This window comes from Falco punctatus (assembly GCF_963210335.1).
Source record: "Falco punctatus genome assembly, chromosome: 7".
Lineage (NCBI taxonomy): Eukaryota > Metazoa > Chordata > Aves > Falconiformes > Falconidae > Falco > Falco punctatus.
Genome location: NC_137587.1, coordinates 65,563,926 through 65,591,014, shown reverse-complemented (window position 1 = coordinate 65,591,014; position 27,089 = coordinate 65,563,926). Strand labels below are relative to the sequence as shown.

The 27,089-nt window shown below is 40.2% G+C and overlaps 3 protein-coding genes across 12 annotated transcripts in view; 2 read left to right on the top strand and 1 right to left on the bottom strand.

Annotated features, from left to right (window-relative positions):
• Window positions 1-2,717, top strand: part of IGF1R (insulin like growth factor 1 receptor) — a 188,642-nt gene extending 185,925 nt beyond the window's left edge. For all 7 annotated transcript variants that reach the window (XM_080397196.1, XM_080397195.1, XM_080397200.1 and 4 more), the window contains one exon: window positions 1,332-2,717. In XM_080397196.1, the coding sequence (XP_080253322.1) occupies window positions 1,332-1,698 (367 nt within the window). In that variant the 3' untranslated portion in view covers window positions 1,699-2,717. The remainder of the gene's footprint in view (window positions 1-1,331) is intronic.
• A 6,569-nt stretch (window positions 2,718-9,286) lies between these two features.
• PGPEP1L (pyroglutamyl-peptidase I like) lies at window positions 9,287-26,726 on the bottom strand. Of its 3 annotated transcripts, XM_080397258.1 has the most exons (7): window positions 25,614-26,726; window positions 22,177-22,230; window positions 21,928-22,083; window positions 19,398-19,450; window positions 12,632-12,748; window positions 11,914-12,143; window positions 9,287-10,959 (listed from the first exon to the last, which is right to left on the bottom strand). In XM_080397258.1, exons 3-7 carry the CDS (start codon window positions 21,959-21,961, stop codon window positions 10,791-10,793), a joined length of 603 nt encoding a protein of 200 aa, XP_080253384.1. In that variant the 5' UTR covers window positions 21,962-22,083; window positions 22,177-22,230; window positions 25,614-26,726; the 3' UTR covers window positions 9,287-10,790. The 3 variants fall into 3 exon arrangements, with proteins under 3 accessions (XP_080253384.1, XP_080253382.1, XP_080253383.1); XM_080397256.1 differs by having other exon boundaries at window positions 21,928-22,230; XM_080397257.1 differs by lacking the exon at window positions 22,177-22,230.
• Window positions 19,365-27,089, top strand: part of LOC308067799 (protein FAM169B-like) — a 47,852-nt gene continuing 40,127 nt past the window's right edge. The window contains exon 1 of one of the 2 annotated variants that reach the window (XM_080397250.1): window positions 19,365-21,607. In XM_080397250.1, coding sequence (XP_080253376.1) covers window positions 21,571-21,607 — 37 coding nt within the window. In that variant the 5' untranslated portion in view covers window positions 19,365-21,570. Of the gene's footprint in view, window positions 21,608-26,893; window positions 27,085-27,089 lie in introns of those variants that run through there. The other variant, XM_080397251.1, reaches the window with a different exon arrangement.

Here is a 27,089-nt window from a genome sequence, read left to right as displayed (position 1 = left end):
ATCTAGTAAACTGCTGCCGGGGCATAAGGCAGTGAGAGATAATGAAAGCATAAAATCGAGTTGCTTGCTTGCTTTCTGAAAATCTGTGGCAGGTAGGAAAATGGTATTGTTGTTTTATAGAATCAAACCTAAAGACTTAGGTGACCCTGGGTAACCTTAGACGGGAAGGCTGGCAGGGATGGGGAAAGGCACCCAGGCTGGCCGCTGGACCAGGCTGCTGGCCAGGCAAGGAAAGGGGCTGTACTGGGACTGCAGGTCGCAGTGCTGGAGGGTACGTGAAGGATTCTCCAGTACATTCCCTTAACTGAAAGAGTTGTCTTCGGTGGTTTTTTTCAGAGCCGTTCTTATTCTAGTACAGAAGGTAGTAGTTTTGGCCAGTGGTGACTTCCTACACACGGCATGTTCCTCTGAGTACTGTTTACACAGAGGATTGGCTCGAAGAATTAATGTTAATCTTCCTTTTCTTATTTAAATTTGTCTTATTACTTGTGCTGCCTTAACAGAAGTCATCCTTATTCCACCTTCACAAACAGTGAAATCCTTTCTTGTGTTGTGTTCAAAGCTCAGGGTGATCTCTCAGGAATATCCAATTTTGCTGTGTCATGAAAATGCTGTTTTCATTATGTATGTATTACTGTTTCATTTTGTGGTTTTGTTTTGCCAGCATGGGACGTTGTACTGATCTAATCATGGATGTGCTTAAACAGATGATCTCACACTCCCTAAAATATTAATGCATCCCTGGCCATAAATGAAAACAACATAATTTTCAAATGAAAGATTAGAGAATGTCTTTGAGATTGGCAAATGTCTTTTGGGGATTACAATTAATTTTAATGTAATTTTTTGTTCTTCAGGAGGAAAAAAAGGAGTGCTTTACCTTGTGTGCTTCCTATTTTAATTCTCTCCAAGACAACACTGATAGGAGAGGGACTGGTAGTTTGAAAAAGATACTCTGAGAGGCACTCTCATGTAGCTGTATGGCTGAGTAAGCACAGGATATTTTGGAGGAAAAAGAGAGAAATGTCAGTTCAGAATAAAAGTACAAAATGCTTCTGGATGTCAGGCACCCACAAGACTGTTTATGGGCGAGCGTGTGGACGGGAGCAGAGGAGGTTGCGCTAGGAGCTATAGAAGTAAATCAGTGATTGGAAAGGAGGTCGAGATGTGACACAGGGATCTCAGCCTGTAAAAATTCTGTCACTTCGTCTTCCATCAGAATTGAACAATCTTCTAAAGCGCGTGGTCCGCTTGGGTCACGGATGGTTAGGCTCCAGCCAGGGCTTGTAAAACACCTCAGTAACGGGCTTTGCTGTGTGTTTCCTGTGCAGGTTTGAACTGATGCGCATGTGCTGGCAGTACAATCCGAAGATGAGGCCCTCCTTCCTGGAGATCATCGGTAGCATTAAAGACGAGCTGGATCCAGCGTTCAAAGAGGTCTCCTTCTTCTACAGTGAAGAGAACAAGCCTCCGGATACAGAGGAGCTTGACCTGGAGACTGAAAACATGGAGAGCATTCCTTTAGATCCCTCCTCCACCCTCCAACCCACTGACAAGCACTCAGGACACAAAGCCGAGAACGGCCCAGGTGTGGTGGTCCTTCGGGCCAGCTTCGAGGAGAGACAGCCGTACGCACACATGAACGGGGGACGCAAGAATGAGAGGGCCTTACCGTTGCCCCAGTCTTCGGCCTGCTGATCCTTAGAACCAGAATCTCACAGAAATAAAACACAGAAAAACACGTGCATTGGGGGAAGAAAGAAAGAAAATTACAATATATTCAAAAGCCTACTGTACCTCAGTGGATCTTCAGAACTGCCATAGCTGCACTTGGGAGAACCCTTTTTTCAGTAAACAAGTTATCGTATTTTTCTTTTTTCAATATGCAAGCAGATGTTTGTTTCAGTAAAGGACTCCATTCATGGGGCGCACAGTTGGCCTTTTAAAACTCTAATGTTAACACTTAATAGCAACAGAAAACTTGAGATCTGATGTCTCTCTCTCCTCTCTCTTCTTTCTCTTTCTTTCTCTCTCTCTCTCTTTGCTTCGTAATGGGAAACATATCTGCGTGCAAGTTCAACCGTACAGCACTTTTATCAGATCAAAGATATCGCAGGCCAGGTGGCTCCCTGGTACCCTTGCAAGCACCTGCCTAACACTGTAGGTCTTTATAAAAAAAAAAAAAAAAAACAAAAAAAAAACCCAAACAAAAAAAAATACAAAAAAAAAGAAAAAAACCCACCACAAACTAAAAAAGACTGGATTTTTAATGTTGCTCTTTAATCTTTTTAGGAACATGTAAAAGAATAAAAAGGGCCATCATTCGTCCAAGGTTGTTAACATTTTCAACGCTGCCAAATTTTGCCAAAAAACTGAACTCTCTGGGTTTTTTGTTGTTTTTTTTGTTGTTGTTTTTTTTTTTTATAGGCATAGAAGGAGCACAGTAATCAACTGCTCTGTTTAAAAGAGATCCTGACCAATACATTCTATTCAATCATACACTGGTATTTAAAAAAAAAAAAAAAATCAAATTGTCTAAATCTTTTTTCTAAACTGGACAAAATGTGATTATTTTTTTTTCTTGTGATGGAGAAGATAAAAGGGATGGGGTTAAGAAACAGCCCTCCCTCCACTCCTGTCCCCATCCCAATGAATTCTGGACAAAACTGGCAGTGGTGAGCTAAATAAACACGTACATTTCCTACAAAAAAAAAAAATTAACTGCACGCCAAAAATGAAACACGAAAATAACCGGCAGAGATCTCCATCGTTGCAGCCTGCCTTCCTTCACAGGCTTGCAAGGAAAAAAACACCTAGAAACATAAATTGGAGAAGACAAAAAAAGCAGTAACCGGATTCAAGTATATGATGCTTTGTTGACCTTTTCTCTTTATTATTAAGACTTCTCGAAGGGTCTTGCAGTTCTATGTTAGACCATGGATCATTTGCATACACATTGTCTTTTGTGTCACTTTTATAACTTTTTTACGGTTCAGATACTCATCTATATGTCTGTACAGAAAAAAGCTGCTATTTTTTTTGTTCTTTATCTTTGTGGATTTAATCTATGAAAACCTTCAGGTCTGCCCTCCTTCCCTTCCCTCCCACTTCAACAAATTTTCTTATGCTTTGTTACTATAGTGTGTAACTTTTACTTCCTCCTTCCCAGTAACTGATACCTTTCATATGATTTGCCATGAACTGTTTAATGCCTTTTTATAAATACATTTCCTCTTCCCCCCCCCCCCCCCCCCCCCCCTTAGTTGTTTTACAACATCTTGGCTGTGTGGGCTACAGGGCTTTTGAGGGGGACATGGAGAAAGAAGGGACACCCCACGCAGAAACACAAGCTGTGCTGTGCTGTGGTGTTTTTAAACCCTGGTTTTCCTTCCTTCCCACTAACCTCTGCCCAGACAGCATGCGAGTCTCTTACAGTGCAAGGCATGATACAAACTCAGGTCAGAAAAAAAAGGTTAAATATTTAGTACATTCTTGTTCAGTGTTTATATTCATTGTTGTACAAGGGTCCTACCCCTCCTTCCCTCCCCGCTTGTTTTGGTTGTGGCACACATCCACCCACCCATCCCCACACACACTCCCCACACAGACACACACACACAAGTATATGTTGTTTGTTGTTGGTTTTTTTTTTTTTGTTGGTTTTTTTAAAAAAATTTGTTGGGTACAACAGCAGACACCAGGCTTTTGGGTCATTGATTTTTTTCAGAAGACTATTTTAACCCTTCCACCCTGTGGACAAGAGCTATACCAGTTGCAGCTGGTGATGCCAGGCATTCTTAGGGTGGCCATTGAACGCTTGGCTCCAGAAAACCCAGCTCCTCACCTTCCTAATGAGGAAGCCCTCACGGAGGGCACCCTGGGCTGCACTTCATGCCCTTGGTGACAAAAACAAGCCACCAAAATAAACCCGCCACCAAAACCAAACCAAACCCACCATGCCATTTCCATGGGGCTGGGTAGAAAGCATGGAGCTGGGGCCAGTGGCTTGGCTGGCAAACGGTTAAGTGTTGGCAGCTATGGAAACCTGTACAAGTGCAAGCTCGTTGCTTAAATCATAGACCAAACCTCAGAACAAAAGAAAATGAGTAAGCTTGTTTGTTCAGTTGCAGAAGCCTTGGTGAAAGGGGAAGGAGGGGGCCATCAGACAGTCTACAACCAAGGAGCCATACCAGTTGCTCATCTTACGTTAGTTACAGCATCGAAGCCTTTGTTTAGCACTGATCCAACCAAATGATGGCAGTGAAGAGGTGGTTCTGGGATGGAAATGTTTAAATCTTTTGAGTAAGAACAAAGAATTAAAATATACTGATTGCTAGTTTTGACTGGAGATTTTAAAAAGTTTGTAGTGCTTTTTGCTTGTGTAGTTTAGGTCCCATTATCTTCTCTTGCCTCTGTCCCATAGTTATTTTTCCCTTTTAAAAATGAAAAAGACAAAAAAGTTAATTAAGAAGGTATTCTATGTAGGATTTTTTATTTATTTTTGTGATATCAGTTTAAATCACTGTAGAGATGCCCCATAATAAATCTAAATACTGAGATAAGGGTTTTTGAGTATGACAGGGGACAGTTTTTGATTTTTTTCAAACATTTATCTACCTCACTCTTATTTTTTTTATATGTGTGTATATAAAAAAAATACATCTCACATCTCTCAGCAGCCAATAAATGCCGTTGATACTGGTAACCTCTCACTCCATATACCACATGCTCTAGGTTCTGGAGGGGAACAGTCACTGCCTGTCACAAAGGGTCACTTCAGGATATTTGCCTCAATTCCAAGGAGTTTCTCCCAACTTTTTGGTTCAGATTCATCATTGTGTGGAGAAATCCAAGAGCTGTCTGACTTAGGGTGACCATTCTTTTAAGGAAACACGAAGGCTTTTTAATGTGCTGTCACGGCAGTCCTCAGGTCAGCAACAAAATGCTGTGTGTTTAGATGAGCCGGAGGCGTAGCTGACCTGATAAGAGGACTTCAGATCGTTTGATGAAATCTTTTACAGAAATCTATTGTTTCCAATGTTTGAAGGTCCAGAAGAAGTACTGGAGTAAAGGGAATGGTCTTCCTGTTTGGCCTATAGAATGGGCTAAGTCATTCCTGCCAGTTTTTCCTCAGATGCCACAAGCACCAAAAAGACATTTGGCTGAATCAGCACCTAAAAATAAATTGGCTCGTACAGCAACAGCATTGCTTTCCTGACCGAAAAAACAGTGAAAAAACCTGTCACAGGCTGCCTGTTGATACTACTACATCGAGTTTACAGCTTTGGATCTTTGCTGCTTCTGTTTGACGAGAGCACTGATTTATTTTTTTTTTTTTCACAACTAACATTGAATTGATTTCTTTTAACGTGCCAGTAAAAATCCAGTTCCCTTTTCTTCCCCCATTTATATGCTTCATAACTGTGGATTCTGATGGACCAGCCATCGCGTTTTAACTGCCCTCTGACAGCGTGTAACTGGTTTACAAGCACACAGGACTAACACGAGCTTGCCATCAACTTGATGTATAATGTTTCTCTTTTTCCAGCTCTGGCAGCTGTTCGTGCAGGTGTTGCTTGTGGTATCTGAATAATGCGGTGCTTGGCTACTTCGGGTTGTATGAGGCCTCGTGCATGCACAGTGCTGTGGTTAAGGACTACAGAGTTTTCAGAGGGAGCATTTCTCTCCAGCCCCGAGAACCCGGCAAAATTTAAAGTTTTTCCTAGGTTGTTTTGGTTTGCCATGTTATATTAAGTTCCAGTGACCTTTTGGTGCAGTGGCTCTTCCCCTCTCTTGCACATACTGATTACCACAACTGGAGATCCTCAGATCTTTCAGCTGGCTAGGAGGGTTTTGTTAAAACTGTCCGAGTTACTGGTTTTTATAATTGTATGTAGGTGGTTTTAAAATGCATTAGGAAGAAACACTAATGACTTAGCACCCATCATGATAAACTTTTCAAAAAGCACTTCAGTAGAAGACAGTCACGTGGCATCACATACGCACGCGTGATGGCAGTCAGCTCTCCTGGACCAAACCACCTTCATGATACCATTGCGTTCTGTGTTTGCAATTCAAGCTTAATTCCTTTTTTGTTCTGTTTGTTTCCATAGCTTTTTTTTGTCGTTGTTGTTGTGTTTTGTGCATTTTGAATAGCTTTATTCACATGGGTTTTTCATGCAGCCTTCCCTTGGACAGTAAATCAAGTTGTTTGTGCATGTGAACAACTGAGAATTAATGTTGGCTTGATAGAGTCATAATATGGTTTGTAATGTTGTTCTTCCCTGAGACCACTGGCTTGTCTGGTATGGAAAATTTATTTAGAACTTCAGCTATGTTTGAATAAAGTTAAAGTAATCCAGTTTGTTTGTAAATTGAAAACAAAAGCCCACCCAGCCCTGAAAACCAGCATTGTGACAAATGGTACCAAGATGTTTTAATGAAGTAGGATAACAAATTGGCGTCACTGCAGGGAGCAGGCAGCTTTGGTTTTAGTGCTCGGCCATTGCTTTCACCTGACTCGCATTTAAAAGCTGCTCGGTGGCACAGAAGGTAGTTTGGTTGCAAAGGAATGTGGCTCCCATGTAAACACAGAAGTGTCAGCTGCGTGGTACTAAATAAGGTGCTCTTTTGGGGGAGCGCTAAACTAGACACACAAGCCGAGCGTCATGGAAAGCGAGGCCAGCCCAAGCCTTTCTCAGCGTGATGCCTCTGCTCTTTAAAGCTGGTTCTAAGTGATGTATGATTCTAGGCCTGTTCGCACTGATGCTCCTCTTGGTCTTTAAAAACAAAGGAAAGCAAGCCCAGTATGCCCAGGACAACTGGTCACCAGGTGGAACTGCTGCCAGGTCCTTGGGAACTGCTGAGGGGTGTTCGGTACAAGCTGAGTCTAAGTGAATGACACTCCTATTGTTGGTATAACTCCATACATATATATCTATATATACATATATATATCTGCATATGTATATCTATAATATAGATATATATTGAAACCCTTTTCATTCCATTAGGATAAGTAACACTTGTTTCCTGTTATTCTTATGTTGTTTGTCAACCATGTATTTAATCACTGGGCTGAACAACAGTGGAGGAAGGTGCAAGGGATCCACTCCTTACTAACCAGTGATAAAAGCCAGATATTGCAACTTAACCCATGAGTAGCTGTGCAGACAAGAATTTAAGAACGGTGTGTAGAAACAACACTAGTGGCCAGGGGTGCTGAAGATACAGAACTGTAAATAGGTAGGAGGGCTTTGAAGGATGCCTCAGATCAGGCACTGGGTGCTCAGGGCCGGTGGACGGCCCCCGAAATAGAGCCCAGCCAGGTAAATCAGAATTGAGAAGTGTTTGCGTGGAGACACGCGAACACAGAAGAGATGGAGATGGGTATTTACAGAGACACAGGGCTTGGCAGGAGTTGGAGGTAGTTTCCTGAGCTTGATATGTGGGACAGCATCAGAGCTCAGGTATCACAATTCTGATCGTTGGTACTTGTAAATAAACCTCTGGACTTCCCAGCTGGAGCGCTGAATTCATTACCAGGAGTGTGACGGTTGTTGCCATCAGTCTGTATGAATCGGTCTCGACTTGCAGTTGGTCTGTTTTGCAAGTACCTTAAGACTATCACTAGTTTGTGTGTGTGCATATGCGTGTGTGCTCATCCTTTTTTTTTTTTTTTTTTTTTTTTTTTTTTTTTTTTGTATGCGTTTCGTTGATTAGTAATCCATTAGCATTTTCAATAGGGCTTTAAGTCCAGTAGATTACGGGTAGTCAGTTGACGAAGATCTGGTTTACAAGAACTAATTAAATGTTTCATTGCATTTTGTAAGTACGTAGAATAATTTTATAAAATGTTTGTAGTTTATAAATGCCTAAAATATAATTTAAGGGCACTTTTCTGTGTCTGTGTATGGGTGTGTCTGTCTGTTATCAGGTTTTTTTCATGGTACCAGTTTACTAGCTAGCTTTACAATATGCCAAAAAGGATCGCTAACTTGTCCAATTCATGGCTTGTCCTTCTCCCCCTACCCGCCCAAGCTTTGTGTCCCAGTATACAGCGAACGAATATAAAGGAGTTGGGGAAATGTTCTGTATCTTCAGTATCCTGGTCTTCCAGAGCCCTCTGGTTGGGGTGGGATCATCTTAACTGGTCATTTCACTTTACTGTCTAGGGCAGTTAACTTAATGGATTACAAGAACCTCACTGGTCAGGGAAACAGAACGGGGTTTGCTGCTACCCAGTCTCACTTGTGCTGTTCAGCACCTGCTTCACGGTGGCCATGTGGTTTGAAGGATGTGACTGCATAAGAGAAAGAGGGAAGACAGTTTTCGTAATTACTATTGAAGAACTATTTGCAGATATCACTTTAAGAGTTTGTGTGCAGCCTCTAAAGATGTTGAGCACCATTTGAAGCTCTGTTGAAATGAGCAGGGCAGGGTCCCTATTTATTTTTATTTAAGAATATTGAAGATCCCTTCACCTTCGCCCTCCCAAATTTGACTAACCACATTGCTGAAGGGTTCTGATGATTTAGATACTGTTTAAAAATCAGCTCTTCTGTTTTCTGAACCAGTGAGGTTTGAGATGAAAGGATTGGCCAGAGTTGTCTACCTCTGGGACAAAAACAAAACTAGAAAGTGCTAAGGAATGGATGCAGTTGCAAATACATTTTCCGATTTTTCTTGTTTAAATTTTTTTAAGAGAAAATTAAACAATAACATGGCCAATTTATTACATGAAAAGACTTGCTGTGTATAAATTATTCCTAAAGAAATTCCTGTGTTTATATTAAAATGAATCAGTAGATAAAAAAAAAATTTCAAAATGTTTTTGTATATTCTGTTGTAAGAATTTATTCCTGTTATTGCGATATACTCGGGATTCTTTACATTATGAAAAGAAGAAACTTTGTCTATTTTGAATGGCTGAAGCTAAGGCTCCTTTAGTTTCTCTTACTCTGCTTTTTTCTAGTAGTTTCAGTACTACATGATTTAAGTTAAATAAAAGAATTCTGTATGCATTTGCCCGTTTCTGAATTTGTTGCTCCTTAACCAAAGCAAGTACAGGTTAGAAAATTCAGAGTAAATCTTCTCTGGTTTTCTTCTACCCTTTCTAGTTACATTTAATTGAGCTACTCTGAATAAATCTTGTAGAGGTCAGTACTGCCATTATGTTGTGTTGAAATGAAAAGTATTTTTGTCCAGTGAGACCAAGCTTGTGGGCGCTTTTTCCACGGGACTTGGAGTACTGTTTTGCAGTAGGTACTTCCCTTCAATAAGGTAAGCATTTGCATTATTTTTTATTTATTTGAAGAAAGCCTATTTATTTACCCTTACAGCAATCCCTAGATGAGGCATTCAGCCATCCAGCATGTGGTTATCAGTTTTCTGTAACAGTCATTGGAAAAGGCAAGTGGCAAGAAAATGAGCATTATCTTGGTGTTTCTGGTTCCTCTGGCTCTTGCCATCAAAGTGTTGACTAAAATAAGGTACAGTGGTAGCCCAGAGCTTCATCAGCTGTCGGCGCTGTCGGGTTTATTGGTTGTCCGTTTTGCTGACATGATGCCTGAGGAACGGGCTTTTGTTTCCCTGGAGAAATCCCAGGTGTCCAGATCAAGCTGCTGCTGTCCTGTTGTAGTGACCGTTTTTGAAAATTGCCTGCTCATTTTATCTCGTCCTTGCCTTGTCACGGTGCTAGCAAGATCAGCAAAGAGAGCGTGCGTTGACATTCCCGGTGCACCGAAGGGGTGGTGCAGCACTCCTGTGCTGTGCCCAGCTTCCAGGGCGCAGGGCTCCTGTACAGAGCTGTGTGTGGGCAGGGAGGAGCCCGGCCTGGCGTGGGAGGCACAGCAGTGGTCTGTCCCTGACCCGTTCCACGTCTTACAATTTGAGATCTCATGTGGTTCCTGTTTTGTCAGTAGCATTGCATGCCGTAACGCTTCCCACAGCACCAGCCTTCAGCATTTGCCTTTCCTGGGAGAAGGTAGCTTTCCGATTTTGACGCGCAGGTCCATGAATAGCCATGACCCATTCTCCTGAAAGACTTGTCTTTGTGCTGTGCTCTGTGGAAGGACGATGGTGTTCTCCTTTGGGACAGGCACTGAGAATTTGGGGTAAGTGGTGTTTTCAAGCAGTTGAAGCCCAAGTTACTAATAGCTTTATAGCTTTTACCGGGTTCCAGCTTTTTCTTTACTTTTTTTTTTTTTTTTAAGTTGCCCTGGGTTCCCAGCCCATTTTTGATGTGGAAACAAGCATTTACAGCAGGTCACGAAGATAACTGTAAAACTTCATAAGAGGATCCCTACATGTGTTTTGTTTTCCCCCATATTTAAGTTTTTTTTTTTTTAATGTAGGCACTTCATATGGCTGGCTTGTCTCTCTGGATTTGGACAGGGGCTGAGGGGAACCTCTGTTCCATCCATCCGGTGCTGAAGGTCCTTACGGCTGTAAGTAGCCAGCTTGGTTCAGCAGGTCTTTAATAATGTCTTTCTATCAGAACTGGGATTAAGCATCTAAAATGTTTTCAATCCAGTTTCACGGTATCTTAAATCTGAAGCAACTTTACCATTGTTAGCAATACAGACTGCTAATCATTTACTTTTTCTCTCAAGCTTTTTACACCACCAAGAGCTGTAAGCACTTGTTTGGTTTTTGTAAGGAAATTTCACTGAAAATAACACAGAATGTAAAATCCTTTATGTAGGGGTTTACAAAATTTTGGGATTCACTTCATTTAAAAGGTAAGGAATCTTTCGGGGTTTTGTTCTTTCTTTCTTACGTCATCCATCTTACTCTCTTTCTTCTGCACACTGTTTTAACATCTCTAAGATAATTGTCTGTAATGCTTTTCCTAGAAAGTCTGCTGTTACTGATCTGGATAATGGAGGCACATGGATGAAAGCTGCTCTTCCATTGCCATAATACAGGGAAGTGTAGTAGGTGTAATCACAGATATACCTGCAATATTATGAACAAAACAAAACCAGAAACCTGAATTAAGGAACAGTAAACTTTGATTAAATTTAAATATTCATTAAGTAGCCAAATCAGATCTGGTTTATTAAATTACTAAAAACATGCAAATAAAAGAAATGCTGAAATAAACCTCGTTTGAGAAACAAATGTTCCTTATCTGATGGTTTGGTTTCTCAGACACCCACCCAGAAGGAACTTTAAATAAGAAAATCACAAGACATCCATTCTTTTACAAGCTTCTATAAGCTGTGTGAGATGGGAAAGGTAACACAGCCCACTGGAAACTACAGCCTAGTAATACGGTTTTTTGTGTAAGTCATACAGCCTCACCATCTGGAGGGGTTTTTTCTTATCACCCTACCTTCTAACTAGCAGGTGCAAATCCTGAAATTAAGGGCCGAGATTTAGCTGATTTTTTAAAATGAGATCACTTACTGTTTTCTTTGTTTTCCTTTTAAATGAAGGCCAGCATAATAGAAAATTGCCTCAGTACTACTGAAACACATAATGAGATCACAGACATCGTTCTAAAGGTGCGTGTAATTGCTCTGTTCTTCAGTGTATGTATTTACATTTGGTATCCCTCCCAGTTGGGAAAAATAGATTAAAATCTGCTACTAGTCAGTATTGCTTTCAGACTTTCTTAATAGCTCAGGCTTACTGGGGTTGTTAATCACAGGGTATGCTGTGTTGAAACTTGTTTCTTTTGGAATTTACAAATCCATGGAAAAATAATCTACTGGCTGTAGTTTTTCATGAAGGCTGCTTTACATAACATTTAAATGTATCCCAATTTCATACTTTTACCTTTCTGAAGACCTTGCTTTCAAAGTGATTTTGGTTGAAGGAAAAGTCATTGCAAAGATTCTTTGAGGTTAAATGGGCTGATCGAGTTACTTCTGCTTTTACTGTGAGACCCCGATATGCAAGGTTTACCTTCCCGCATCTCTGGAAAAGGTGATATCAATGCCTTCCACTGAAATGTTTTTCCAGAGAGTCTTCATATTAATTGTAGATTCAATCTTTTCTGGGCCATCTACCATGCAACAGGCACCTTCTGGGTGAAAACCACAAGCATCTCTCTCTTGGTAGCCTTTGTTCTTCCCACACTGCTCAAGGATGATGAGTGCTTTGGCAGATGAAGCCAGCCCAACGTGAACAGTAAGCTGTTTTTTTCCCACCAGAGTGAATAACAGGAAATTAAAAATGAGACCTGTTTTTAAAAACATGTAATGCAATAGTGCCAAGCTTCAAGGTAGGGAGTCTTGCTTTAGCTGATGCCTAAAGAAAGCTTCGATAAGATATTATAAATGAGAACAAAATTATGCTGTAGTTTGTTTTTGTTGTGTCTAGTCAGCTCAGGACTTCAGAGCTGCGGTATTGTTTCTGCAGTTTATGGTGGATTCCCCCCCCCACCCCTCCCTGTTTTCAGCATGTGGTTATGTTGTTTAAATGGCATGGGGTTAAACCAGCATGCTAATTATTGTGTGCTCCAAATTTCAGTTTGAAACCTTTATCACAGTTTTAATAGTTGCTTTTCAGAGTTGTCTGATGCACATACTGTGCGGTACTCTCTCGGAGATCTTTTTAAAGATCCACAGAGAACAGTAATGCTCATGAAGGGAACAATTTCTGTAACTTTCCAATTACTTACCAGTGGCTGAAGAGTTGTCCATATCTTGAAGACTTGCTCCTTTGCTTTTTGGTAAACCACCGGTAGCTGCATGATATGGAGACTGATGTTTTTACCAAGGCCTCTCTTGGACAGCTCCTGTGTTTACAAAAAAGCCACCATGGACTTACAGGAGCATTGGATTTCTCAGACTGTGGTAAAGAAATGAGGCTGATCCAACTAAGAAAACATCTGAAAGAGCAATGTAATGTTGTCTAAACCTGTGCTTCTAAACATTGGTCTGCAGTGACATTCATTTGTTTTGTGCTAGCTCCCCCTTTTTTAGCTGGAAGAGACTAAAATATGCAAAACAATTTCCTAATGTTATATCCATGTGGAGCCATTGTTGTGTTTTCCAAAGGGATACTTGGTCTCCAATGGGTGGGAGTGGTATTGCCTGGGGAGCCATGAAATACCAAATCTCTCAGAAAAGGTCCGCGCTTGAAAGCATCTAAATAGGCTTTGATACAGGTACGAGATGTTCCTCTGAAAGTTCTAGTAGGTAAACTTGCACTATCAAGAGACAAAGGAGCTGTCTGCTCCAGTGACACGTGACCTGCTGGCTTGAACTGGTTCAGGTAAGCTGTGCTGGTGGTGACTTGCCAAGGAGAGTCATATTTAGAATGAGTTTAATTTCTTTTTTGGTCTAGAATATGTTTCTCTAGTAAAAGGAAATGTTACATACTGGGATGTTATTTCTCTGCCATTTTCTTTTTCTTTGTCATTTTCCTAAAGAAAACAAAAAATTATGCCCAGAATTGAAGTGAAAGGAACTAAGGCACCCTTCAGAGCAGCAGACTGCCCACATTGTTGGAAGATGTTCTGAAGAATAAATGTCATGTGGAAATGACTTGGAATTTATTTTGTTGGTGGAACAGGGCTAGCAAGGCATAAGCCTCTAAATAGAAGACAGGCAGCTGCAATGGCAGGATGCAGAAGGAATGCATCTGAGGTAGAAAGCTTGGTCCCACAGAAGTAAAATGATGGCTGAAAATCTCTGTTGCGTTTGAGTAGATCACTACCAAAGGAGAGTACAGATGAAGTTTCTGAGGGGGTTGTAGGCAAAACGTCAGCAGCAGAGGTACCTGGTTAGCCCAAGAAACCCGTAACTTCTCACTGAATGTCATTGTTGTCTTCAGTTTTCATTACTCACTGTGGATACTCATGTGGATGAGGCCCACAGTTCTAAGCTGTGCTAACTGGGAAATTTGCCCTTCAACACTGGCTTCCTATATAAACTGTTCCAATGTTCTTGTCAGCGGAAGCATTGATTAGCTATGCTCAATACACTATTTGACACAAGCAAGGAAACAATGCCTGCAGGGAAGTAAACACATTTAGAGAACAGTGCCAGCCTTTTTTCCTCTGGGCGCTGACAGTCTTTAAGAGACCATTGCATCATCTTGCTTAAGAATGATGTACTGTGTCTTAGCATCCAAAAAAGAAAACCCCAGCTGGCTCACAATTAGCATTTTTTTTTCTAAAGCATCTTTAATTTTAATGAGATTCTTAAAATTAATTTTAATGAGATTCTTCCTTTTTAAATGTAAGGCCTAGAGGACTCGACTACCCATAACTTTGGTACAGAATGTGGAGAGCTGCAGTAAGTTGTTAGGATGTTCTCCTCGTGCTCTCTGGACTCAGGCTCTCTTGTCACCATTTGTCATGGGAGAAACATGCAGAAATACTTCTGTGCAGGACAAAACCAGAAGCTGGCTAATAGCAAAGGGCTGAGAATTTATGTCAAAGGAAGATAGTTCACTATGTCCTAAGCACTTTCAGCGTGTTGCCAATAATGTGTATTACTTTGTTGTCTAAGAATCCTAACTATGGGCTTATACCCCATTAAACCAGATGTTGTGCAAATGTGGAAGAAAAAACAAGGGTTGTTCCTTGACTTGGCCAAGTCTCAGCCTTAACCAAAACCATTTTTGTGTTTAAGGTGAGAGACTGGAGATGGTTAAAGGAGAATAACTGCATCTGGAAATGAGAACTGGTCAGTTAGTTCAGTAAACAAGTGCTTGTCTTGTAGTTGAAACAGCAAAGGAAACTTCAAAGGAGGACAAAAGTTTTGGAGGACCTTTTTGTATGAAAAGTGGTTCAAAAGAAAGCATGAAGATTCTTTGGTAATTTCTTCTAAAAGGGAAATCAAATCCAGCATTATCAGCTGATGACCTTGAGTTGCTGGTGAGTTTTGGTTATAGGCTCAGTTTACTGGACTTCTGGCCCACGTTGTTACACGGCCCTCCCCAAAGAGAAGTGATTTGCACAGAACAGTGCTCAGATGCAGTGGGTTTGTGTCACACAGGGTGTCAGAAGCAACTTCAACTTCTAGAAAATTCCAGAAAATTTTACTGAGTTTGCCTGAGCTTTCATCAGTTTGGGTTGCTGGGGAGGGGCACAGGGGGCTGCCTGTGTTAATTTTGTGAACCTCATTCAAAAAGGCTTGTCTTGGTGCAGAAAGAAAACCAGAAGTTACCAGTTGACCCAGTCAGTCTGCAAGTATGTTGCTAACAAAGTTTGTTTGTTTGTTTGTTCAGTGGTTTTATTCCCTTTTTTTGTTTTCTTTCTTTTTTTTTTTTTAATCCTGCAGAAACCTTTTTTTAAAGCTTTAGGGATGTCAGACAGTTCCAGAACAGAAATGAAGGCACTAAATAGCAATGTCTCTTTAGTTTCACAGGTGATGAAACTAAAGCGGAGAGGGAGAGACAGACAGATTAAATGACAAATCTCCAAAGACCACATGGTTAGTGGCAGGATGAAAAACTGCACCCAGAGATCTGATCCTCATCTCCCGATAGCAAACACAGTTCCCAGAAGCAGTTGGAAATGTGACCTGTTCTTTGCACTAATAGTTTAATTACTATGAATGTTGTCACTCAACTTACATTTGTGCCCTATTAACTGGGGACTCTGACCTTGATGGTAGACTGCCCTGATAGGTTATTTAGCTGCCAAGTCACAGACAGGAGTTTCTGCAGGCTACACAGAAGCAGGGTCAGATCAAGGGTTATTAGATGACCCCATCAATGTGGAATGTGGAATAAATAATTTGGGGGATGTGGGATTCTGAGGGTCCCGTATGGTGCTGAAGAACTAACGCATCATGGTAACTCAACATGATCTGTCAGCAAAAGTGAAGTAAATACTTGGTGGTGTTTTCGTTTAAGAGAGAATGTCCTGCACTTCCACAGTTAAGGCTGCTGGTGGTGGAGCCTTCCTGCGTGTTTTAGGAGGTGAATGGAGTTTGAGAACCATGAAGAACTTAGCGAGACAGGTTTCTGAAGGTGAAGCTGTCTTACTAGTGCTAGACAACCATATTGGGCCATGTGACAGTGTCTATAAAAGCTCTGAAGCTTTTCTCGATCACCCTGAACTGACACGTTCACCTGTTCTTTCAGAGCCATTGGACTATCCTCCTTTCCCTGAATGCTGGAGGGGTACTTGCTGAGGAATGAGGACTCCAACTCTGTGGATGCCATGCTGGTGAATGCCTGGTGTGTGAACTGGGTGGTGCTGTGATGAGAACTTGGGTTCATGCAAAACCAGGGTGCTCCTCACGTTCTTGCACAATTATTTTTTCATATGATAAAACGGGCAATGTGTGACAATGCACTGCTACACAGTATTGGTAAGAAATCCAAGAATGCAGAACAAATACGCTGTCTAAAACAACAGAAATAGAAATTAACATTTATCACCTGATTCCCGGGGATTTCAGAAAATGGAAATTGGCTTATTCACCAAAAACAGTAGTAGTGAATAGTTACTTTGTAAGAGAAATAATATCACACAAGTATTTTTCTGAGTGCCCAAGGAGGTCATAGAAGGGATGCAACCATTGGAATGGTCTGTGTGCTCTCTGGATCGACCTCTGATCCTCCCTACGGCAAGAAAAGAGGTTCAGGAAAACAGCTGATCCCATCGGCAAGGCAGAGTGCAACAGCATCTTGCAGGGAAGCTGCTAATGGGGATTTTAAAGAAGCAGTTGTGCATTAAGTGTTGCTCACAGAAGGGAAGCTATTGCTCTTTGGCAAAGACTGCAAAAAAACATGGGAAGCAAGGCTATGCTTTGAGAATTAGGGCCCTGGAACTCCTGTTACATGTATTTTTACAGGGTTTTGGATGTTTCTGGTATGACCCTTCTGGGATGTGAACCCTTGAATTACATGTATCAGCGTTACAACATCACTGAGTGTGCCACAGTATCCAAGCTTTTGATAAGGGACCAGTTCATTTTGATGCTCTAATTAAGATAGCTCTGGGTAATGCTACAAAGGCATTAAGCCTGAGCAATCATGTTTAGTAGCTGAGCTCTGGCTGCTCAGTACTTTCTCAAGGATGAGTCTGAGTGCACTTTTGCTTGGTTCTCAGAAAAGATCCTCGGCAGGAGGGCTTTGTGTCAATTTAGTGATCCATGCAGGAACCCCAAGCCAAGACAGGATTACTTCCAGCTGTAAATACTAAATTTTGCTATCTTTAATAGATGTGCATAAGCTTCCCAAAGACCATAGGGCTACTCTTATGAACCAGGCCAATGGAACAATACCGTGAGATTGCTATTTAGCGTGGAGAAGCCTATCAAAATTCAAAGTACTTCCAGATTTGCAGCAAATTTCTCTGAATTGTCTGGATTAACCACCTTTGCCAGGGAATAGGAAACTAAAGCAGAATCCCTAGTATGAATGCAACTTAATTCCACACAGAGGGTATCGCATCAGAGGGAAAAGGGTTTGTTCTCCTCCGTACGCAAGGACTGACATCTGTGTCGTTATGGAATGCTGTAGCCCTTGATATTTAACTTCCTGGTGTAGCCAGCACATGGCATTGTTACAGAAAACTCATCTCATCCTGTGTTTTCGCTTTAGGCTGTTTTGCTTGCAGATAAAGAACGTATTTTATTTTCAGCCGGAAGAGGATGATCTTGCACCCAAAATTAAAACCAATAGGGATCAAGAAATAATGAGTGAGAACATTGTCAACTGACAAATATTTGCGGTTTAGGGCACGTGTTAAGTTGGAGTTAAGATAATTTATGGGTCTCCTGTGATGACTGGGGTATGGAAAGGTATCACAGAAGTATTTTTGTTTCTTGTTAGCCTGCAAAGATAATGTCCCTCATGACTTTGAGTGGGTAATAGATTTCTTCTACCAAACACCAAGTTGCACGCAGTGGTCTTCACCCAACAAAATTAGAATCAAAAATATGTATGGGTTGGTAGAGTTGCTATAGCTTTGGTCTTTGGAAAAATGTACTAGCTCCTTGTTTTTCAGTCTTCTTGCTGCGACTGCACTTAATTTTCAAGACAGATCTTCAGTAGCTGTCACCAAAACTTGTAATATGATTATCTTTCTATCACTACTAATGCTTTCTTACAGCTACCTTTTTCGTTTCAGTGTCCAGAAGAATTTAAATATTTATGGGCTAATTTCAGTCTCTGTAATAGAACATAGTCCCCTCAGTTTGTTTTAAATGTCTTACTTTCCATTTTTACCAGTAGTATCTATTGTTTCTTGCAGATATTGGACCAATGTTCTAATTCAGTTTTACTATCTTGACTACTCTGCAACTAGTTTCAGATTTCATTGTGTTAACCTTCTTCCTACCTTGGAATTGCTGAGAACTTGTGTGAAAGACCCTCTCAAAATAACTCTGTTCATAAATACCTTATGAGAGTAACTGAACTCAAGGAAAGGCCATTGTCTGGGCTAGGGAGAATGAATTAACCTTGCACGTGACTTGTATGCATACTCAGCAAATCTCTGCAGCTCTTCCTAACTGTCTGAACATATATGCAATGATATGACCTTTCATACTTTATATTGAGCTAGAGTACTAAAATAGCAAACTAGTAAACTATTTAATTGCAGCAGACATACTCTTACGTACAATGGTTGTATGTATTATTTTGTGAGACATATTTAAAGACAGAAGTTACGTTACTGTTAAAACTTAGATAATACTTTAAAAAACAAGTAACATTGTTCCTGAAAAATTATCTATAGTAACTTCTGGTGTGTCCCACAAAATGTGGGTTCACACAAAGAATAATTTAAAAATAAACAATTCTATACAGAAAAGTTTATGCTGAAAGCCAAGTATCCAAGCCACGTCTTTGTATCACCCAGCTAAATTTGTTCTAATACATATATTTAGGAAATACGCAGGAACTTTCAAGACTCTTAGACCTGTAACTGTTTTTCAAGCTGTATGGAGGAAGAAGGAATCCAAATCATCTTGTTTTCAGTTTTAACTGCAGACTTCACTGTCATTTGAAAGTGGAAGACTACATAGAAATGTGAACACATACTTAGAATTGTCATGCTTTAGGTTTTGTGTTCCTGAAGTAGGCAGTAAGAACTCAATAGGTTACACTTGTATGAGAAAGAAATCACCTTGCACAGGCATGATACAATGCGTTGCGGTATGAGATGATGTGTTTACTAAAGAGAGAGATAACCTGTGGCATATGCATTAACTGCAGAGAAGGCACCCGGGTTAAAAAAATACCCTTTTTTTAAAAATCAAAGATAATATTTTGAAAAGTGCTTAAATAGCACAAAAAAAAATCTTGCAAATAAAATAACATTTCACTTCTTAATTATCCTTTTTCTTCCATGTTGGGAGTGTTCTCCATAAGACACAATTCTGTCATGAAAATTGACTTTTTTGAAGGAAATGGAAAGCCTGAAAACAGTTTGCATTGGGATCTTCATGAAATCCCTCCCTCCGCTTTTTTATGCTTACCTTCACAGCTTCCCAGCTAGAATTAACCAGGTATTGTCTAAACGGACCAAAACCTGAAAAGAAAGAAAGGTGATTTTAACCCATGTGTGCTTTGCAATTGTAGCTTAGGTGCCGGCATGTATGCACACACGTATTTGTTCTTTGTCTTCATATTTTTTGGTTATGGAGATGGAGTGATTTAGCCTTTATAACACTTCAGGGAATAGTATTTTCATTTTTTATATGCGCTAACATAAGAACTAATCCTGCAATATTCATTCATGTCAAGGCTTTCTTATGAGATTACCTTAACTGAAGCTGGCAAATATACTGGAGCCAATAGGACAGACAATGTAAATGATTATTTTGGGCAAGGATCATCATCCATAGAAATACTGCTACTAAAAGATCTGGTGTTAAATACTCCCAGATCACAGTCAATGTGCCATTCTTATTGTTAAAGCTCATGAAGATGAAGATATGCATATTTAATGAAGATTTCTGAAAGAGTAAAATACTATTTCGTTTGTGATTTTTTTTTTTTTTTAACCCCAAGTAATGGAAACTTAACTTTTCTGTCAGGGAAAATGGGCTTTTTGTGGTGCGGGGCAAAATCTCTTCCTTCACTTTTTTCCCACAGGAAAAGAGAGGAGGAAAGGTAAAAGGACTATTTGAGTCCAAAGTACTACACTTAATTTTATGCATTTTTTTTTTTTTGGTGAAATGCTTTTTTTAAATAAAAAGGCAAAACATCTCATTTAGAGCTAGATGGGTATTTTGTCATGAAAAAGTTTGATGGTAATCTCCCACTATCTTTATTAATCTCTATGACTGTTCTTAATGCAGAGTATTGCCAAGGCTGGGTGGCAGGAAAATTAATGCTAGGCTTTAAGCATTTCTCAATTTGTTAATACTTATAACTGCTCAGTCTTTTCTTTTTTTTATATTATGAAAAGCCTGATGGTGCTGATATTTTTGATGGTGTTTTCCCCAGGTTCGAGTTGGTACTATGGGAGAGGGAATCGGGGAAACAGGACTCATTTCACATTAACAGGGAACATAAAACCTCACAACCTCACTGGTCCCACTCTGCTTTCAGAGCAAAATTAGGGTGATGCCTACTCCATTTTGAAGCTGTAGTTGTTGTGTGTGTTTCTGTGCAGAACTGTAGAATTATAACAATAAAGGTCACAATGAAACGCATGCATCTCACTGGTGGCCATAAGAAACTACTGCTTAGGATAAAATTGTTCTATGAAAAGAAATTACTAAATGTAAGAGTTTTACAGTACTGAAATACCTGCAACAACTTGGAGACCTAATTGAGTGAACAGTATCAGGCACTATATAAAAAACTGGGCTCACTGCCAGCAGGTTTATATTATGGGCAGGTGAAAATGTGACAAGAGGCATGCTGTGATGATCTCTGTAATTAATCTCTTAAAGATGCACCTGTGTCTTTAATGGAACACACTAGTCTACAATTATTTGAACAAGTATATTTCTGCACCTAAATCACTATCTAAGGGGGGGGAAAAAACTACTAGGATGCTAAGAAGTGTGCGCATCAAGGGTATGTGCCGTAAATATCATGGGATAGAACCAGATTATCAGCCTTTTAAGAGGTTAGCAAATACCTCTTGCTGTCTCCTGCACTCCCATTCAGCTCAATGCCAGTTATGTCTAGAGCAAGCCAAACTAGTTCTGCCCATCTTGCAGCTATTAAAAGAAAAAAAAAAGTGTTTAATTGAAAACAGCAAGATGCAAATCTCTTTGATGTAGCTTCAACCTCATTCCTATGTCCTCAGATGACCTGCAGTGGAAAATTATCCAGCAACTCACATGTCAAGAAATGTGTAATGATTGCTTTTAGATGAGCCAGTGGCAACAAGAGGAACAGCGAGTTGCAGCATTCCTTAAGAGCTTTAACATTTTAAAGCTCAGAAGTTTCTAGCTGGTGGTTCTGCCACTGTGATTCAGCACTAGTTATAGCCAGCAAGAGAAATGCCAAATCTGGTCCCTTGTGCGTGTGCTGCATGTTCAGGCATGCTCCTTCGGTATATTTAAATTTAATGATCTAGCAGTGATGAGGCAGCATCTCCTGTTTAAAACTGCCTTACCTTGCCATGAAACTGAGACCCTGAAACTTGCCATGTGTTGCTCTAATTCTGGACACTGACTATGTGACATTGTGATGCAACCCGGTTTTCTTGCTTCAGAGCTCCTTTTGGGTAAGCTTTATCTAATACTAGCCTGCACTGCCTTGAGCTATGTGGTTTGGATCAGAGAGAATGTCAACAAAGATTAAAACATGGAGAGAATGAACAACAAACCAAACTGGATGGCAGTAAAGAGGGCAGACTGCAGTCTGTTTCCTCTGACATGCATCTGATTTTTCTGAGGAAGGCACAGCAGCAACTTATTTTCCATTTGGAGTTGTTAGTATGACCATTTGCTACTGTTTTTCCCTCCAGGGAACTGTTTACAACAAAGTTCAAGCATGTGTGCATACTGTAGCTAGCTAAAAGATGAATAAAAATAAAAATCTTACCAGTTACAACCACAGTGCTGGAATTTGAATCCATTAAATCTATGCTTCAGAAGGTGAAATCTTGTTGTCTTTCAGTTCCAAACAGTATTATAATTCATGTGTCTGTGGCAAACTTCTTCATTTGGGGCACCTTGTTTTCTCCAAGCTGTGATGTGTCTGGATTCAAATGAAAGGGATGATTTCTGATTTATGTAACTTTCAAAGCAAAAATTGTTACGGCTCTGTATTAAAGATAGAAGGCTGACTGACCGGCTGACTGACTGGGACTGCCCCAAACTTCTTTTCCTTTCTTCAGGCATGCAACTGTATTTAGCAAGAGGAGGAAAGGCTTAAAGAAACTTCTTGCAAAATATTCAGCAATATTTTTCATCAGAAACCTATTTATGTACAAGTAAACAGAAAATTGAATCAATTCTATTATATCTCTGTGGATATTCTATTTTTAACACAGTTGTAATTCACTTTAATAATGAGGAATGACAACTACAAAAACATATCTATTTGAACTGTTCTTAAACTTTTTATTACTTAAAAAACTCAGAGGTAACTTTACTGTTCGTTCTCATACCAGTTATCTAATTTACTAATCTTGATCTTTATGTTATGCTTTTTGTAAAAGAGTTCTAGCACCTTACACTTTTAAAACCAAACACCAATAGGAAAACATGTATATTTGCTAAACCAAAATATTTACTCGGTAATATCCTTGAATAAGCTATGTGTTCAAAAATCTCACAAGGTCAAAGGAACTCCAGAAGCTGGGTTATAGCTTGCTGAAACTAGCGAGTTTAATAGCTGGTCTGTCTTCATTAAACTGAAGCATGAGAACCAATGGGGGGGCCTGAAATCAAAACATATGCACATTGTCACTGCCCAAAACAAAAGCATATGAAAGTTCTCTTGGGAATTATAACTATGTGGGCAGAGGGTTTCGCTGGGTCTTGTTTTGAGTAGGAAGTGTATGTGTGTGCATGTGAGGGAGAGAGAGAGGGAAGGGAAGCTAAGAATAGAAAGCCACTATATAATCTCAAGAGAGCTGGTAATTGTGAGACCTTAGGAAAGAAAAAAAGAATAAAAATCTCTGAAGAAACCTCTCGGATTGATTGGTGGCTGAATGAGGTTTGGAGCTATGAGCTGTGGGTCATTTAAATCCTCCTATTCTGAGACACAAAGGAACTGGTGTATTCTTTTAAATATAAAGACCCTGATTCCTCCATCCATTTCTTTCCCTGACTAACACAAGTTGCAAAATTAACTTTTGCTAGCTACTGAGGCTGAAGGAGCAGCTAATACAATAAACACAGACTTTTCTGCAGTTTTAAATAAGGCAAAATCTGCCACTGACATCTGTGAATTACATCTAAAAATTCATCTTTCATTCTCCTGTGTCAGTTTTTACCAAATAATTTTTCTGTGTGACCAGTTAGTAAAACTCTTCCTGTGACACTGAACAGGACAATGACATACCAGTCTTCTTCTAGTTATTTCTGATTTGTGCTGCCTTTTTTTTTTCGGTGATTAAATCTAAGTACAGGGTGGTCTAATGAACAAAGCACATGCAAGGAATAAAGCAAGATTTAAGGTCTGTAGTTGCTTAATTAATTTCCGGCATGAGAAATTATGTGGTTTGCTTGGGACATTATAGCTGCTTTGTAGATATATATGAAGGGTATTGCTTGAATGCTGTAAAGTACTAGGTATTGTATTAGATACTCTTGTGTAGCATAGATATGTCTATTAGATCCATGCACTCTGAAACAACTGTTATCTACTCTAAAGAGAGTAGAAAAAATATAAACCAAGGAAGATTATTTCAGTAATCCTTCATGAAGAAGCTGATAGCAGAAAATTGGGGGGACATCCACACACACACCCACACACCCTGACACTTTAATGACTTTCATTTAAGCATTGTCTTCCAACAGTTTAGTCCCTTTCCAAAATTAGAGGTTTGGTGATATGGTAGTAGAGATTCCAAGACCTTTCCAGTGTTGTTATATACTTGTTGAAATGTGGGAGGAATGCTGGTGGTTTGAATAAACCAGGAATTTGACAGTGCACTGAAATTAGTTTTTGCACTGATTTAATTGATTGCTTTGTTCTCATGCTTTATGTGCATGGTAGTATACTTGGAGGAATAATGCATGTATTGCAGCTGCATTAAATTTCTGTAGCAAGCAGAAAATAAAGGATATGGTAGTTCAAAAAAAAATTTAAAAATCTTATGGTTAGGCCTAAGTTCTACCGAGAATTTTATTCAGAAATTAAACCTTTTTTTTGCTTTACCATTTCTTCAGCTGAAGTCAAAGCTATGCTTGAAATTTTTGTGAAAGTGTGATTGTAGCTTTAATATTAGCAGTCATATGCATATATTGACTGTAACAATAGTTACCCAGGTCACTGGATATTTGAGGTCTGTGCAAATTCATCTCCCCATCCATAATTAAGAAACCAAGCCCTGGGTATTTGAAGGCAAGTCAGAGACACAGCTGACTCAGCTGAACACTGGTTGTTTTTCTTGCTATAGACAAATGTGATTGGCAAGGCACTCATCTTGAGGTAAAGAAGAAATGGAAGCAACTCAACTATGAAAGCCCTGGTTATCACCTTGAGTATTTTTCTGTACAGTTGTCTGATACATTTAAAAATTATTTCAACTGCCGAGTAAGAGAAAGACGTATTTTCTGCAAATGCATTCTGACCACATTGCAGACCTGCCAGAATACTGCTTGAAGAGCTTTTTAGTGCTGATGGTAACAGGAACTGAATATGGCCTTTCATTTAGAAACAGCTCTTTAATTTTTATCTGTTTTATTATTACTTACATATAGATTGTTTAATTTCTTGTTATTGACTGGCACTGACCAGTGTTTCAAACTGTTAAGTGGGAGTGTTTAATATATTCCAATTTTTATCTCAGCTGTTCAACATTCAATGAGAGGAGGGAGAGGCTATTGAACATTATACTATAATGGGACTTTAAATAGAAATTTTGGGATCTAACATCCTATATTTCTTTTCTAATAAAAGTAAATGATCCTCAGGAGAGACTAAAGCTGGTCTTTAGGTAGATGGAATGCAATGTCACAAAAAGAGAGAGGAGACAGGATTTTTGTGTAAAACTTGCTATTCCCTGTGGACCAATGCCTCTTCTATAACAAACTCTATGTAAATGAAAAAATGTAATGGCAATTTCGTTTACCTTTTTTTTTGGATAGAAAACGTTATATATTTTATGTTGCTGCCTTATTTGTATTAGTTCTTCTGCAATTGATACCATTGGTGTATACCCAGTGCTTAGCAATAATGAAAAATTTGAAATTTTATATCATTTCATTGTAGTCAAGCTGTTGGGTGACTTATAATTTCTATTCTGGTCTTCTTGCAGTATTAGCAAAAACTAACTGCTGTGCATGGACAGACTTTTAAATTTTATTTTTAATTGTTTATAATAGTTTAATGCAGGGAGAAAGTACATTAGCAAGAGAGCATGCAACTCACGATCAATGGGTAGCTTTTGTTCAGGTGTCATTTATCATGCACAAAGAGACTCTGCAAGCAGGATACACACAATTTAAGTAATTATTTATCAGCCAATATGCAAAATAGATAGCTAGGGCTAACAGATTACTGGGCCAAACAGTAATATGTTTACCATTCTTGCTAAGAAAACTGATGAGTCTTACCTGGCCAGGAAGTTTCCAATACACTGGGGAAAGCTGGTCTCTGCCATTTGTTGGTATGAGCTGATCCTCAGCATTACTGAGCTATCTTAGCATTTCTGCTTTTCTTTCCTTATGTATCTTTTCTCTTGAATCTTTCACCAGCTAATTACTGTCATCCCAACAACAGCACTTCTGCGTCTTTAGCTTCTTATCTTTCATGACTTTAGCTTGGATACTTTCTCATAGCTTAAGAATTTTCTCAGTAAAACACTGGCAAGGTCACACAGCAGTGCTGCATCAGACTAGGCCCTGGAGCATGGTACAGCCAGACCTCTGGTCTGTGTGTGACATGGGGAGTCGGGGAAAGTGCACAGCTTCAGCTGATCGTGACAATGTGCTGAAATCCAATGATGTGCAGTGCGGTTGTGTGACATCTGCGTTTTGGGAGTGTCATTGTATGGGCTGAGATCACTTTGTCCTATTGAGTAAAGAAAGTACAAATCTACTTTAGTATGTGTTTAAAACCATTCGAAAGGAGAGGCAACCTTATGGAGTTTTTGGTGGCTGTGCTGACAGGCAATGGAGCGCCTACTTATGTGAGGCACTCGGGACGCTGTCTTCAAACCCTGTCGCCACGTCGCAGCTGTGTTCCCAGCTGACTGAAGTGCAAAGGTCGGTCTGTTTCTTTGCAAACATCCTGTCATTTCCATGTACTTTTCACCTCTTTGACTTTGATACTTGTATCTCCTTTTTTAAAAATAATTAAGCCCTGGAACACTTAGGATAGGAAGGCTCCCAGGAGTCAACACCTGGGTTCTACTTTCTAATTTTGGCAACTGTGTGTTTGTTTTAATCTCTGCACTTCAATTTTACCGTTTGTAGTAATGAACGGCAGGCTGCTCACCTAGGTTTTCCAAAAGCCTCTTTCACATTTACAGTGATCACTGAAGTATGTGGCTGAACGATGCTATAAAAATGCCATTTTTGGACTTGCTTTCCTTCACAGACCTTTTGCCTTGTGCCACCCGAGTTAAAAGACACTGGCTTCAGCTCTATGATTTGTTATTCTGTGACAAACATAGATTGTTTGTCACAATCTATGTTTTCTATGTCTCCAGATTTCTGAAGAACCTGGAACTGGTGGTGGGAGTTCTGTAAGTTAAGCACCTGCCGACGGCTGGGCCCCGGTGGCGGTAGGCGCGGGCCGCCCCTCAGCCTGCCGCCGCCCTCCCTCGCCCTCCGGCCTTCGCTCCCACGGAAACTTCGCCAGACTTCACCAGCGCCTCCCCCGTCCTTTGGTTTCCCTAGCCGGCCCCCGACCGCCATCCCGGCCTTCCGACGGCCACTTTTCCAGTCAACCGAGCCCCGGCCCGCCCTCAGCGGCTGCCCCGGGCCCCACCGCCAGCCCGTCCGGGCGGGGGCGGGCCGCGGCGGCGGGAGCCCGCCTCAGAGGAAGTGATGGAGACCGAGGGAGGAGGAAGAGCCGCCGCTGGTAAG